Below are 13,730 nucleotides of genomic sequence, written 5' to 3'. Positions count from 1 at the left end.
CTGGCTCAGTCAGAAGAGTATGCAACTCTTGACTTTAGTGTCATTGAGTTCAAGTCCCACATTGGGTGTAGAGATTACTAAAAAAAATAAACTTAAAAAAAATACAACTCTCTTATAAAATCTGTTTTATGACAACATCTTTAAACCTAATAGTAATGGAAAAGACACTAGTAAAGTATTTTAGGAAATAATTGATTTTTTTAATTGTCAGAATTCAGTTGTATTCTTTTTGTGGTAGGCAGAATTCTAAAAATGTCTCTCAAGATTCCTACCCCCTGGTTATTGATTCAAACAACCTAGGTACTGCAATAAAGGGACTTTGCAGCTGGAATTAAGGTTACTCATCAACTGACTTTGAAGTAAATATCCTTGGTTATCTGGGTATACCCAATGTAATCATATGAGCCCTTAAAAGCAGAAGAGATAGGCAGAAGAACCAGAACATAGGACAGAGAGGAAATGAGAGAGATGTGAAGCATGCAGAGGACTCTACCACTCTTGCAGCTTTTAAGATGGAAAAGGGAGCCATGAACCAAAGAATGTAGGCGGCCTCTAGAAGCTGAGAACCACCCCAGCCAACAGCCAGCCAGGAAATGGACACCCCAGTCCTATAACAGAATGGAACTGAATTCTGATAACAGAAACCAATTCAGCCCCAGAGCTCCAGAAAGAAACTCAACCCTAGGGCGCCTGGGTGGCTCAGTGGGTTAAGCCGCTGCCTTCGGCTCAGGTCATGATCTCGGGGTCCTGGGACTGAGCCCCGCATGGGGCTCTCTGCTCGGCGGGGAGCCTGCTTCCTCCTCTCTCTCTGCCTGCCTCTCTGCATGCTTGTGATCTCTCTCTGTCAGATAAATAAATAAAATCTTTAAAAAAAAAAAAGAAAGAAACTCAACCCTAGTGACACCTTGATTTGCAACCTCTGAAATCTGGAGCAGAGAACAAGCTAGGCCAAACTGGGCCCAGACTTCTAACGTACAGAACTGTGAGATAAGGGTGCAAATGGGTGTTGGTCCAAGCTGCTAAATTTGTGGTACTATGTTCGAGGGCCACTGGAAAACTAACACATTTTTTTAAACTACTGACTTCAGATGTGCTCTATCAAATCTCATTTTCTCAACCCTTAATGTAACTTTGGACAGAATTCACACATCTTCCAATAATACTCAGTTATTATGAAACCAGTCTAATTTATTTTCCCTGAAACTTTTATTTTGAAAATCTTTACATCTGTAGAGATTTTAAAAGAATAGTATTAAAAAAATACCCTTATACCTATATTTATCAATTGCTAACACTGTCCTATATTTGCTTGTTTTGTCACTCTCTCTAGACATAACATAAATATCTCTACCTCTCCTGCTTTCTTCCTCTCTGTATCAGTGATCCTCAACTAGGAACAATTTTGCCTCCCAGAGAACATCTGGCAAAGTCTGGAGACATTCTGATCATCACTACTGGGGGGTGTTACTGGTATCTAGTGGGTAGAGGCTACAGATGCTGCTAAACATCCTACAAAACAGAGCCCCACACAAGAAATAATTATCCAGCCCAAAATGTCAATAGTGCTGAAGAACTATCCTTCATCCTGCTCTTGGGGTGCCTGGGTGGGTCAGTTGGTTGAGTGGCTGCCTTTGGCTCAGGTCATGATCCTGGAGTCCCAGGATCCGGGATCGTGTCCCATGTCAGGTTCCCTGCTCGGTGGAGAGTCTGCTTCTCCTTGTGACTCTTCCCCTTCTCATGCTTTCTCTCTCTCATTCTCTCTCTCTCTCAAATAAATAAAGAAAAAAAAAAAAAAGAACATCCTGCTCTTTATACATGATGTATATATAAACAATTTTCCTCAGTAATTTATAAGTAAATTATAGACATTGCACTATTTTTTTACCCTAAATATTTCAGTTTATACCATCTAAAAATAAGGACACTCTTTTAAATAACACAGTTTACCAGTGATACAATACCATCCAGTGTGTAGTCCATTTTCAAATTACCCCATTATCTCAAAAAAGTCCTTTAGCACTTTTTTTTAAAAGATTTTATTTATTTATTTGACAGAGATCACAAGTAGGCAGAGAGGCAGGCAGAGAGAGAAGAAGGGAAGCAGGCTCCCCGATGAACAGAGAGCCCAACTCGGCGCTTGATCTCAGGACGCCAGGATCATGACCTGAGCCGAAAGCAGAGGCTTTAACCCACTGAGCTGCCCAGGCGCCCCCCTTTTTATTCAAAAGCTGGATCTAATCAATGGTACAGAGGTTGGCATGTTGATCAAGGTTTTAAATTCAATATAAATAAGAAGCTCTAATTTTCAAGCAGTTGGGGGGTAAGCAGTAAAACTTGTGGTGCCAGCTCTAGGATCTGTAATTCTGTGACTCTGACACCACGCATCTCTAAAATGGATGCAGTAATTAATGCAGAAGGTCATCAGCATGTTATAAATCTCTCTTGCAAGAATATCCTCAAACATGATCACTCAGTTCTTAGGACAGAAAGGGGAACTGAATTTATATTAACCCATAACCCTATTGAAAAAACATCAATCTGAAACAACAAATCAAGAAGGAACTTTTTCCAAAGAAGACATGAAAATGGCCAACAAGCACATGAAAAGATGTTCAACATCACTCATTGTCAGGGAAATTCAAATCAAAACCAGACTGAGAGGGGCACCTGGGTGGCTCAGTCGGTGAATCACCTATCTTCAGCTCAGGTCCTAACCTCAAGGCCTGGAATCGAGCCCCGCATGCAGTTCTCTGCTCAGGAGAGAATCTGCTTCTTCCTCTTGTTCTCTCTCTCTCTCAAATAAATAAAATCTTAAAAAACAAAACACAACAGTGAGATACCACCTCATACCTGTTAGGATGGCTACTATTAAAACAACAACAACAACAACAACAAAAAATGAAAAGAACAAGTGCTGGCAAGGAGAGAGAGTCCTTGCACACTGCTGGTGGGAATGTAAATGGTACAGACACAATAAAAAGACAGTGTGGAGTTTCCTCAAAAAATTAAAAATAGAATTACCCAACGATTTAGCAATCTTGCTTTTGGGTCTATGTCCAAAATAATTACAAGCAGGATCTCAAAGACATATTAGCGTTCCCATGTTCACTGCAGCATTGGTCACAATAGCCAAGAGGTGGAAGCAACCTAATGTCCATAGACTGAGGAATGGATGAGGAAAGTATGGTCTACACATATAGTAGAATATTATTCAGTCTTTACAAAGAAGGAAATCTTGTCATATGGTACAAGTTGGAAGAATCTTGAGGGCATTACACTAAGTGAAATAAGTCAGTCACAAAAAGACAAATACTGCATGATTCTACTTATATGAGGTATCTGAAGAAGTCAGACTCATAGAAACAGGAAGTAGAATGTGGTTACCAAGCTGGCAGGGAGGGGAAAATGGGGAGGTGTTGTTTAGTAAATACAGAGTTTCAGTTTTATAAAATGAAAAAGTTCCAGAGAGCTGCTGCCAACAATGTGCATATATATATATATATATATATATATAAATTTTATTTCTTTGAAAGAGAAAGAGAGACAGAACAACAGACAGCATGAGGGAGAAGGACAGGGACAAGCAGACTTGGGGAGGACAGGGATAAGCAGACTCACCTCTGGGCGGAGAGCCAAATGTAGGGCTCAATCCCAGAACCCTGGGACCATGACCTGAGCTGAAGGCAGTTGCTTAACCAACTCAGCCACCTAGGCACCCCAACGATGTGCAAAATTAACACTAACATACCATACACTTAAAAATGGTAAGATCATGAATTTTATGTTGTATGTTTAGAGTCACAATTTAAAAAAAAAAAGAAAAAAAAAAATAACCACAATACCAGAATCACATCTAAAGAAGATAATTATTTAAGTTCATGAAATATTCAGTCAACTCCCCCCACAAAAGAATTACTTATTTCTAAAGAAAAATTCATCCACTAATATTTTGGGAGTTTTTTTCCGAACATGTTTACATTACAATATCTTAGTTTTTCTAAATTCATATACTTTGTAGATTAAAATTTAAAAAATTATTTGCAAAATATTTGAATGTCTAGAAATATGTTTTAAAATGTGAGACATTCAGCTTTCAACCAAATGATATAAAAATATGGTATTTAACAGAATGGTACAGCTATTGTTTCAAAGCAACTTTTAGAAATTAAAACATTGGGCCCCTGGGTGGTAGTTGGTTGAGTTCTTGGTTTTGACTCTGATCTTAGGGTCAGGAGATCCAGCCCCATGCTGGGCTCCACACTCAGCACAGAGTCGACTTGGGACCCTATCTCCCTCTTGCTCTGCCCGTCCCCCTACCCCCTACTGCATGTGTGCTCACTCTATCTTTAATCAATCAATCTTTAAAAAAAAAAAAAAAAATGAAAATATTAAAATGTACCTAACTGCAAAAAGAAGAAAGAAAGAAAAGGAAAAGAGAAAAGGAAAGGGAAAAAAGAAAAGAAAAGAAGAAGAAAAGAACATCTCCAGAGAATACAAAACAACTCTATAATACATCAAAGTGAAAACCAGGGCGGTATTGGAAAGATTACAATAAAGAAACCAGCACTGTTACTGTGTGCTACAACCCAAAAGTGTGGTGATGATACAGTCTGACTCAGAATTCATCACTTCTTTGAGTTCCTAACAGAGGTAAAAAGCAATTAATGGTAATATCAATGGCTACATTGTAATTTTATGCTTGAATTTAAGACATTATGGGATGCATACGCTCTCGATGTACTCATCAGTCTCAGGAAGCTAATTATAGTTTTACAGATTTAGTTTCAGGCAAAGGCAAAAATTAAGCTCTGAAAGGCAGGTCTAACAAACATGATGAGAACCACACCACCTATAGACTTGGGGGAAGAGGGAACCACTACCTGCTCTAATTATCTTTAGATCTAAAATAATCCTGGAGGCTAAAAACAGGCAAGAAGCCGTAATACCCTTAGTACCTTATTTGTCAACACCATCACTTACTACCAGTTAATCTAGATCAGTAACCCCATCTGGCACTAAATCCCACAAAAGAGCCACACAAATTCATAAAGAACGAAACCATCTAAAGCAGTCATGTTTGAGAAACAGTACAAATAAAACCAAAGAGCCTGGTATCAGAAATGTTAAACAAGTGCCCACACCCTGATAAGAACATGCTATCCATCCATTCCTTCAGGACAGGTCTACTGAACACATAATTGGAACTGTTAGTCATTTTTAAGAAGATGCCTCAAGAAATATAAAACTTTTGCAATCTAAAGGGCTTGAAAACCTTTAGAAGTACCTACATGTCTCAAACTTCAAATTCCATTAGAATTGCAGCAGCTTTTTCAATGCAACAGGGCATGCAGACAGAATGACTAGATTGGAAATGTGTATAATCTAAATATAGAGAATTGCTCTAAATTGTCTTCACTTTCATTCTTCCAGGACTTAATGATAGTGAGAAAGAAGAAGGTATTCTAAACTAAAGCCAAGGAATTATAGGGCTGTGTAATCAGTCCCACTTAGACTTGAACAAACCCTAAACAGCAGATCCTAATTTGTAGAAAACACACTGCTAAAAACAGATCAACACAGGTGTCATTCTGGGTCACAACACCCAGCGGGCCACAAGTAGTATCATCATAATGGTGTGTGGAAAAAAACACTGCCTGAAAATGGTCTGAGCTGGTTAATAGACCCACAGTTTACGATTTTTGACAGAGGACTCTATTCAGTGTGCCACAATGGTTAGCAAGGCCAGGAAGTACTATCTCTGGGTAACGTTTCAACAAACTGGCTGGAAAGGATGGAAATCCAAGTTAGTACGCTCTGAGAATGATGCCTTGCCATGAGACGCTTCTTGCTCAGTTAAGTGTTTGCAGATCGCAAACCTTCCTGGCTGACAGAGGCCCCATAGACAAACAGTACACCAGCTCCACTTCTCTGGAAGAAGTATTCCCTGCATCATAAAACTGGCATTGGTGGAATCTGCAACAAGGGGCAGAGAAAAGGACCACATCAATGAGATAAACTCATTTCCTTTCCGTTTTTTCTCCCCCACAGCTTTATTGAGAGATGATTCATAAACCATACATTTTATTCATTTAAAGTATGCAATTTGATGGTTCTTAGTATATTCATAGAGTGCAACCATCAACAGTCTCAGTTTTAGAACATTCCCATTACCCCCAAAATAAACCTCATATCCATTTCTCCCCAACCCTCCCAGTCCTAGGCAACAACTAACCCATTTTCTGTCTTTATAGATTTGCCTTTTCTGGACATTTCATATAAATGGAACTATATAATATATGGTATTTTATGGCTGGCTTCCTTCATATATTTACTATTTTCAAAGTTTATACATCAGTTCTTCATTCCTCTCTAGAATTTTTTTTTAAAGATTTTATTTATTCATTTGACAGAGATCTCAAGTAGGCAAACAGGCAGGCAGAGAGAGAGGAAGGGAAGCAGGCTCCCTGCTAAGCAGAGAGCCTAATGCGGGGCTGGGCTAGATCCCTGGACCCTGAGATCATGACCTAAGCTGAAGGCAGAGGCTTTAACCCACTGAGCCACCCAGGTGCCCCTTTATTCCTTTTTTGCTGAATAATATTCCACTATGTAGACATACCACACAGTTCTTCATGAGCCATAGAATCTCTTCTGCTATATAAACAAAGCTTTAAGCAGTGATTAGGCCCCCACATTAGCCCACAAATGCCTATTTAATCCATATTACACATGAAAATATATCATTAATTGCATAATGCTATAGTTTTCTAGAAGCATTATCAATTATCACAGGGTTATCTGGACCAATAAAAACACCAGGATTGAAAGTCCTTTATAATGAAGTCAACTGATTAAAATTTTTCCCCGTAAATTGTAGGAGGAAAAGAACTTGTATGCCTTGAGGACTTCAGGACATACCTGTTTTTTCACCTTACCCAGTTGAAGACAAACAATAAAATTACAGCTGTATAAAGCTGGTCTCTGCAACTTCCCTCTCTTCTTGCTGGGCCCTTCATTCCCTGCCCCCATCTTTGAAATCCAATTCCTCCTACTCTTCACTCATCCCCTATCCCCCAAACAAAGCAAGATCTTTTACACCTGTTAACTAATGCATCCTCATTCTAAAATAATACATTTACATGAAAATGTTACTTAAACCAGACATTTATTTTCTAAAACATTCTCCCAAAACACAAAATGAGAATTAGTTTCCATAGAAGAACTCTTTCCCCAGCAAGAACAAGCTGGTGAGGGGGTAGTTTTGTTTTTTGTTTTGTTTTGTTTTGTTTTTGCCAAGAGACCCTCTCGAATCACAGGAAGCCCACTCCATAGCAAATTCAATCAGTCCTCTCAATGTAATGCATACCCAGAAGGAGGGCAGAGAAAAATAAGGAACTGTTATCAAATTTGTTACATATGATAACTGTATTGTGTTTATGTCTAAAAATATCCTTAACTGTTAGAAATGCATAATAAGGTATTTGGATGGAATGATGTGATATGTGAGATTTGTTTCAAAATACTTTAGCTGGTTGGAAGAATATTATTAAAATGTCCATACTACCCAAAGCCATTTACAGACTTAATGCAAACCCTCACAAAATACCAACATTTTTCACAGAACTAGAACAAATAATCTTAAAATTTGTATGAAGCCACAAAAACCCCGAACAGCCAAAACAGTCTTGAAAAAAAAAAAAAAAAAAAAAAAAACTGGAGGTATCACAATATCAGATTTCAAGACACACTACAAAGCTGTAGTAATCAAAACAGTATGGTGCTGGCACAAAAATAGACACATAAATCAACGAAACAGAAGAGAGAACTCAGAAATAATTGACCACAATTATATGGTCAATTAATCTTCAACAAAGGAGGCAACAGGAAAAAGACAGCCTCTTCAACAAATGGTTCTGGGAAAAGTAGACTCCAACATGCAAAAGAATGAAACTGGAACACTTTCTTACACTGTACACAAAAATAAATTTAAAATAGATTAAGGACCTAAATGTGAGACCTAAAACCATAAAAATCCCAGAAGAGAGCACAGGCAGTAATTTCTTTGACATCAGCTGTAGCAACCTTTTTCTGGATATGCCTCCCGAGACAAGGGAAACAGAAGCAAAAATAAACTTTTGGGACAATATCAAAATAAAAAACTTCTGCATAGAAAAGGGAACAATCCACAAAGTTAAAAGGCAACTTACTGAATGTGAGAGAGTATTTGCAAACGACATATTTGATAAAAGGTTAGTATCCAAAATACATAAAAAACTTATAAAACTCAACACCCAAAAAACAAATAATCCAATTTAAAAATAGGCAAAAGACATGAACAGACATTTCTCCAAAGAAGACAGACAGATGGCCAACAGACATATTGAAAGATGCTCACCATCACTCATCATCAGGGACATGGAACTCAAAACCACAATGTGATATTACCTCACATCTGCCAGAATGGCTAAAATCGAAAACTCAAGAAACAACAAGTGTTGGTAAGGATGTAGAGAAAAAGGAAATCACTTGCACTGTTGGTAGGATGCAAACTGGTGCAGCCACTGTGGAAATCAGTATTGAGGTTCCTCAAAAAATTAAAAATAGCATTTGGTCTTTTAGTGAGGCTGCAGGGGTGGCTGCTGTTCTCTGAGCTTTGCAATGTCACCCAAGGACAAGAAAGATGCCAGAAAGTCAACCAAGAAAGAAAAAGACCCAGTGAACAAACCTGGGCTAAGACCAAAAAGAAGTGATCCAAAGGCAAAGTTCAGCACAAGCTCAATAACCTGGTCTTGTTTGACAAAGCAAGATATGACAAACTCTGTAAGGAAGTTCTCAGCTATAAGCTTATAACCTCAGCTGTCGTCTCTGAGAGACTGAAGATCCAAGGTTCCTAGCCAGGGCAGCCCTCCAGGAGCTCCTTAGTAAAAGACTTATGAAACTTGTTTCAAAGCACAGAGCTCAAGTAATTTGCACAAGAAATACCAAGGGTGGAGATACTCCAGCTGCTGGTGAAGATGCATGAACAGATCCTACCAACTGTACATTTTGAAAAAACTTTATTAAATAAAAAAATTAAAAAAAGAATTACCCTATCACCTATTAATTTCATTCCTGGGTAATTTATCCAAAGAATATGAAAACACAAATTCAAAAAGATTAGCACACCCTTATGTTTACTGCAACATTATCTACAATAGCTAAATTATGGAAGCAGCCCAAGTGTCTGTCAATAGATGAGTGGATAAAGAAGTGGGAGATATATATGTTTATGTGTGTGTGTGTGTGTGTGTGTGTGTGTGTATATATATATATGCCATGAAAAGGAATGACATCTTGCCATTTGCAACAACATGGATGGAGCTAGAGAGTATAATGCTAAGTGAAATAAGTTGGTGAGAGAAAAACAAATTCCATATATGGAATTTAATAAACAAGTGAACAAAGGAAAAAAAGAGATCATCCAAAACCAGATTCTTAATTATAGAGAACAAACTGATGGTTACCAGAGGGGAGGCATGTGGGGGGACGGATGAAATAGGTGATAGGGATTAAGAGTACTCTTATCTTGATTAGTACTGAGTAATGTATAGAATTGTTGTATCACTATATTGTACACCTGAAACTAATATAACACTGCATGTTAACTATACTAGAATTAAAATTTTTTTTTAAATAATCCAAAAAAAACCCCACTTCAGTTGCAAGGAGGACAATGAGAGGAGAAATGAAACAAAATACTGATAATTGTTGAGGGCAGGTAATAGGTAGGTAAGAGATCATTATTCTTTTCTGCCTTATGTATGCATAAAAATTTCTATAGTAAAGGTTTTAAAAGAGCAAGAGACTGTTCTCTTACTCACAGGTAGTCTTTTGCTTCTTCTCTTTTCCTTCATTGCACCTACTGTTGTCATTATACATTTTTGAGATTATTTAATGTTTGCCTCTAACTAGACTTTAAGCTCCATGAGGATCATAAAGATGTTTGCTTAGCTGTAGTAGAATTGCTACCACCTCACAAAGTTTCTGGCATGTGACAGGCCTCCAACAAATATTAAGTCAATGATTTAGTCAATATGATAAGTCATTGTGAAACTGGGTCAATATCAATAAATGCTCAATAAATACTGGGACGCCTGGGTGGCTCAGTGGGTTAAAGCCTCTGCTTTCAGCTCAGGTCATGATTCCAGGGTCCTGGGATCAAGCCCCACATTGGGCTCTCTGCTCAGCAGGGAGCCTGCTTCCTCCTCCCTCTCTCTCTCTCTGCCTACTTGTGATCTCTGTCTGTCAAATAAATAAATAAAATGTTTTTTAAAAATAAATAAAATGGAGGGGAAAGCCAGAAACCTTTGGATGAAGGAATTCAACATATTTACTTATATGTACTTACCATTTAAATTCACATGCTTTTCTATTTAAAGTTAGTACAAATGTCACAAAAACAGATTTAACTTCATCTAGCTTGGCTTCACTATGCTCATGTGATGTACTCAGTTAATAACTATAATCTCCATTTTATGATATGGAAAATATGGAACTAAAAAGTTAAGAAACTTTTTCAAGGTCAAGATGAAACAGAAGCACAAATGAACAAAGATCAGCTCTGTTCTCAGGCCTCATGCTGTTTCTAAAAGAACACGATTTTTGTCTCAGGAAAAATAAAACAATAAAAGAGGAAAGGGAGTACTGTATATATTAATTCAATCTTCAGTGGCTAAGAAACTTGAGCAGCTGTATGACAATCTCAGTTGGAAATGTTTTGACTTTGCCCAAAACAATTTCAAGGTTGAAGTGCCTAGTAGTAGAGAAATTGTAAAACCAGAAGATGAGGCATTTAGACAACAGGGAACAGAAAAAGGTGACACTTAAATAATTTTTTTTAAACTGGTTAAATCGAAATAGTATAATGAGGGACAACTAACAAGAAAATTCATGAAGGGAATAAATACTAATACCAAGACATTAAGACACCAGTTCCCAAGTTTCAAGTTTATCTCAAATATAATACTAGAATTAATAATGTTTCTATTTAATCATTATTTTATATAGAGGTAGCCTACTAAAATATCACTGTGCTCCTAAATCCTTTTGAAATGGTTAAAATCCAAGTTTACCTTAATTTAGTAATAGATAATGATGTGCACATTCAGAAAGGCAGAACTGCCAAAGGTTTGTGATTAATGGAAATATAACTATTTGTAAAACTAATCTTAATTCAGCCAATCTGAAAGCTCTTGAGTTACGGTGCCAAAAGATGTCACAGCCACATTTATGAAGAACATTTAGAGACAAACTAATCAAAGTCTAAAAGTCTGCCGCAGAATTAAAAAAAATAATAATATACATACACACACACACACACACACACACACACCTAGTTTTAGCAAAAAAATAAATAAATAAATAAATATCCCAATAAACTTATTTTGGGGAGAGAGTCTGGTAAAACCTTTTTTTTTTTTTTTTTTTTGTTCCCATAGAGGGTTACAAAGAGGTATCTGGCCTGGACTAAATTCTACACTGCGTTACTCTACTGTACTCAAGCGTAATTACTACTGTTGGAGCTGCTATGAGGACTCAGGGCATTCGTTCAGCTTTACTCCTGTAGTTTCTAAATCATGGGTTGTCAAATCATGCTTCCAATTTGCAGTACATCATTCACCGCAGGGTAACGATTTACATATGCAATTTCCAAACAAGAATGAAAGATTTACTTGCCCCTTGATGGCTTCTCCTCAACTTTTAAAATAATTTATAAAAGCGCCAACTGAACATGACTTCCCATCCCCAAATCATCAATACCTTAAGCTTTTTAATGTAAGCGGTAAAAGGAGTACTGTCCTCTGAAGGCAGACAACACTGCCGACCCACGCGAGGCACTGATTTGTAGTTGTTTTTCCACTGGGGTGATGGATTTGCGCTCAGCTACTCACGGTGCCTACTAGGTCCCCCTGGTGACCAACAGTACGTGAAGGCAGTAGTAGGGTTCGAAGACATAGACTGGCAGCGGCACAGAGCGTGGAACGGGAAATCATGAAAGATTAACACGCGAACAGTACACATGACATGACTGAGAATTACGTTTGCATTTCTGGGGTATTTGAGATCGGCACCAGACACTGTCCCCTTTCCTTCTGGAAAGCAAACACCCATTCGCCTCTTTCGGGCTTCCGAGTCCTACCTCCTGTTTAAATCACGAGTGTGATGGAAAGATCGAACCGAGGGGCTCAGCACTAGGCACACGTCGCTTCTCGAGGATCTGGGGAAACCCTGATATGACAAATTGCCATAATTTTCTAAAATATGGTGGAATGACACACCACCTCTCCTACCACCAACCGAAGACACAGAGTCGTGAAAAGCCGACCTGCGGGGCCCACGGGGGAGGGGGAGGAGGAGGAGAGCGCCAGACCAGGGAGCAGCCAGCGCACGTCCCGAGCCCAAGCTGCCGAGCCTCAACTACTAGGGGCGTAGGGTCGCACCCGGGTCACGTCTCAGGGCTCTCGGGATGCTAGGGGCTCCAGGGCGAGCCCGGGCGGGGAGACACGGGCCCCGGAGCCGGGCGGCCCGAGCGCAAGAGGCGCCGGGGCAGCCATGGGGGGCGCGGGCAGCGCCGCCGTAGGGTCTGCGGCTCCCGGGCGGCCGGGGAGGGCGCGCCGCCAGGTACCGGACAGCAGGGGGCAGCGGGTTTCGGGCGGGCGCCGACCTAGGGAGGGAGGAAGAAGGCAGGCAAGTCCCGCACCGCGGGGGAGGGCGCCCAGCGGGCTCGCCGCCGGCCTACCTGGAGGTAATAGGGTTTCCTTAGCCAGGCCCCCGGACAGAGACTCCTCGCCATGGTAATCACACATCGCCCCGCCGCGCCGCAGTCAGAGGCGGACCCGAGCACTGGCGACCCGGCTCCCCGCCTTCCCCCTCCTCCCCGCCCCCAGCCCGCCCGGGCCCGCCCACTCCTCCGCCCCCGCCGCGGCGAGCGCCGCGCTCCCCCCCGCCCCCCGGTCCCGCTGCGGTGGCGGCGGCCGACTGCCCGAGGCTCGGCCTCCGGATCTGCACGCCCGGCTGCCGCGGTTATCAGAGCCGCGGCTGCCGACTCCGCCATAAAGGGGAGTCGCGCCTTGCCTCGGCCGACACAAATCCAACTGCGCCTCGCGCTTAAAGGCGAGGCGTGCGGAGGAGGCAGAGGGCGTCGCGGAAGGCCGGGTGTCGCACGCTCCACGCGAGGAGGGGCGGGTCGAGCTGGGTGTGTGCTGCGCGGGCTGGAGCGCCGACCCTTCGGACCTCGCGGACCAGCTGTTGGCTCCCGGCTCCCAGCGCTGCATGCGCCGCGCGTCCAGCCAACGCCGCTACCCTTCCAGTTCGGACTGACGTTCCCCTTGGACTGTGCTCCATCAGTCGGGACGTGTCTGGGCGGGCTGCACGGAAATTTAAGGGAAGCTTGGGGTTCCTTGCGTGGAAACGGGCTCGTTCTCCCTCGCGCGCGGCGGCGGGTGCGGCCTGGGCAGGGGGCGTCTGCCGCAGCCCGAAAAGCTTTCGCGCGCCGCCCCTGAGGACTAGGGCTCTGCGCTTGTGGCGGAGCGAACGCGGACAGGTCTCCTCTCCGCTGAACTGAGAGTGTCCCCCCAAAGCCATTTCGCTTCTTAATGGCCTTAAACTTTTTTTTTTATATAATGTACTTAAAAAAAAATTCAGACTTTAAGTTTGTATTGTTTTCAAATATCTTCAGTTTTCCTGGCCCCACC

At 41.2% G+C, this 13,730-nt stretch overlaps 1 protein-coding gene and 1 pseudogene across 1 annotated transcript in view; one reads left to right on the top strand and one right to left on the bottom strand.

Annotated features, from left to right (window-relative positions):
- The window catches only part of DIPK1A (divergent protein kinase domain 1A), a 125,040-nt gene extending 112,121 nt beyond the window's left edge, over positions 1-12,919 (bottom strand). The window contains exon 1 of the mRNA XM_047725373.1: positions 12,776-12,919. Within this exon, the coding sequence (XP_047581329.1) occupies positions 12,776-12,829 (54 nt within the window). The 5' untranslated portion in view covers positions 12,830-12,919. The remainder of the gene's footprint in view (positions 1-12,775) is intronic.
- On the top strand, positions 8,656-9,021 carry LOC125097592 (40S ribosomal protein S25-like; annotated as a pseudogene).
- Positions 12,920-13,730: the final 811 nt, after the last annotated feature.

Source organism: Lutra lutra, chromosome 4 (assembly GCF_902655055.1).
Source record: "Lutra lutra chromosome 4, mLutLut1.2, whole genome shotgun sequence".
In the NCBI taxonomy this organism is placed as follows: Eukaryota; Metazoa; Chordata; class Mammalia; order Carnivora; family Mustelidae; genus Lutra; species Lutra lutra.
This window is presented reverse-complemented; position numbering and strand designations above follow the sequence as displayed.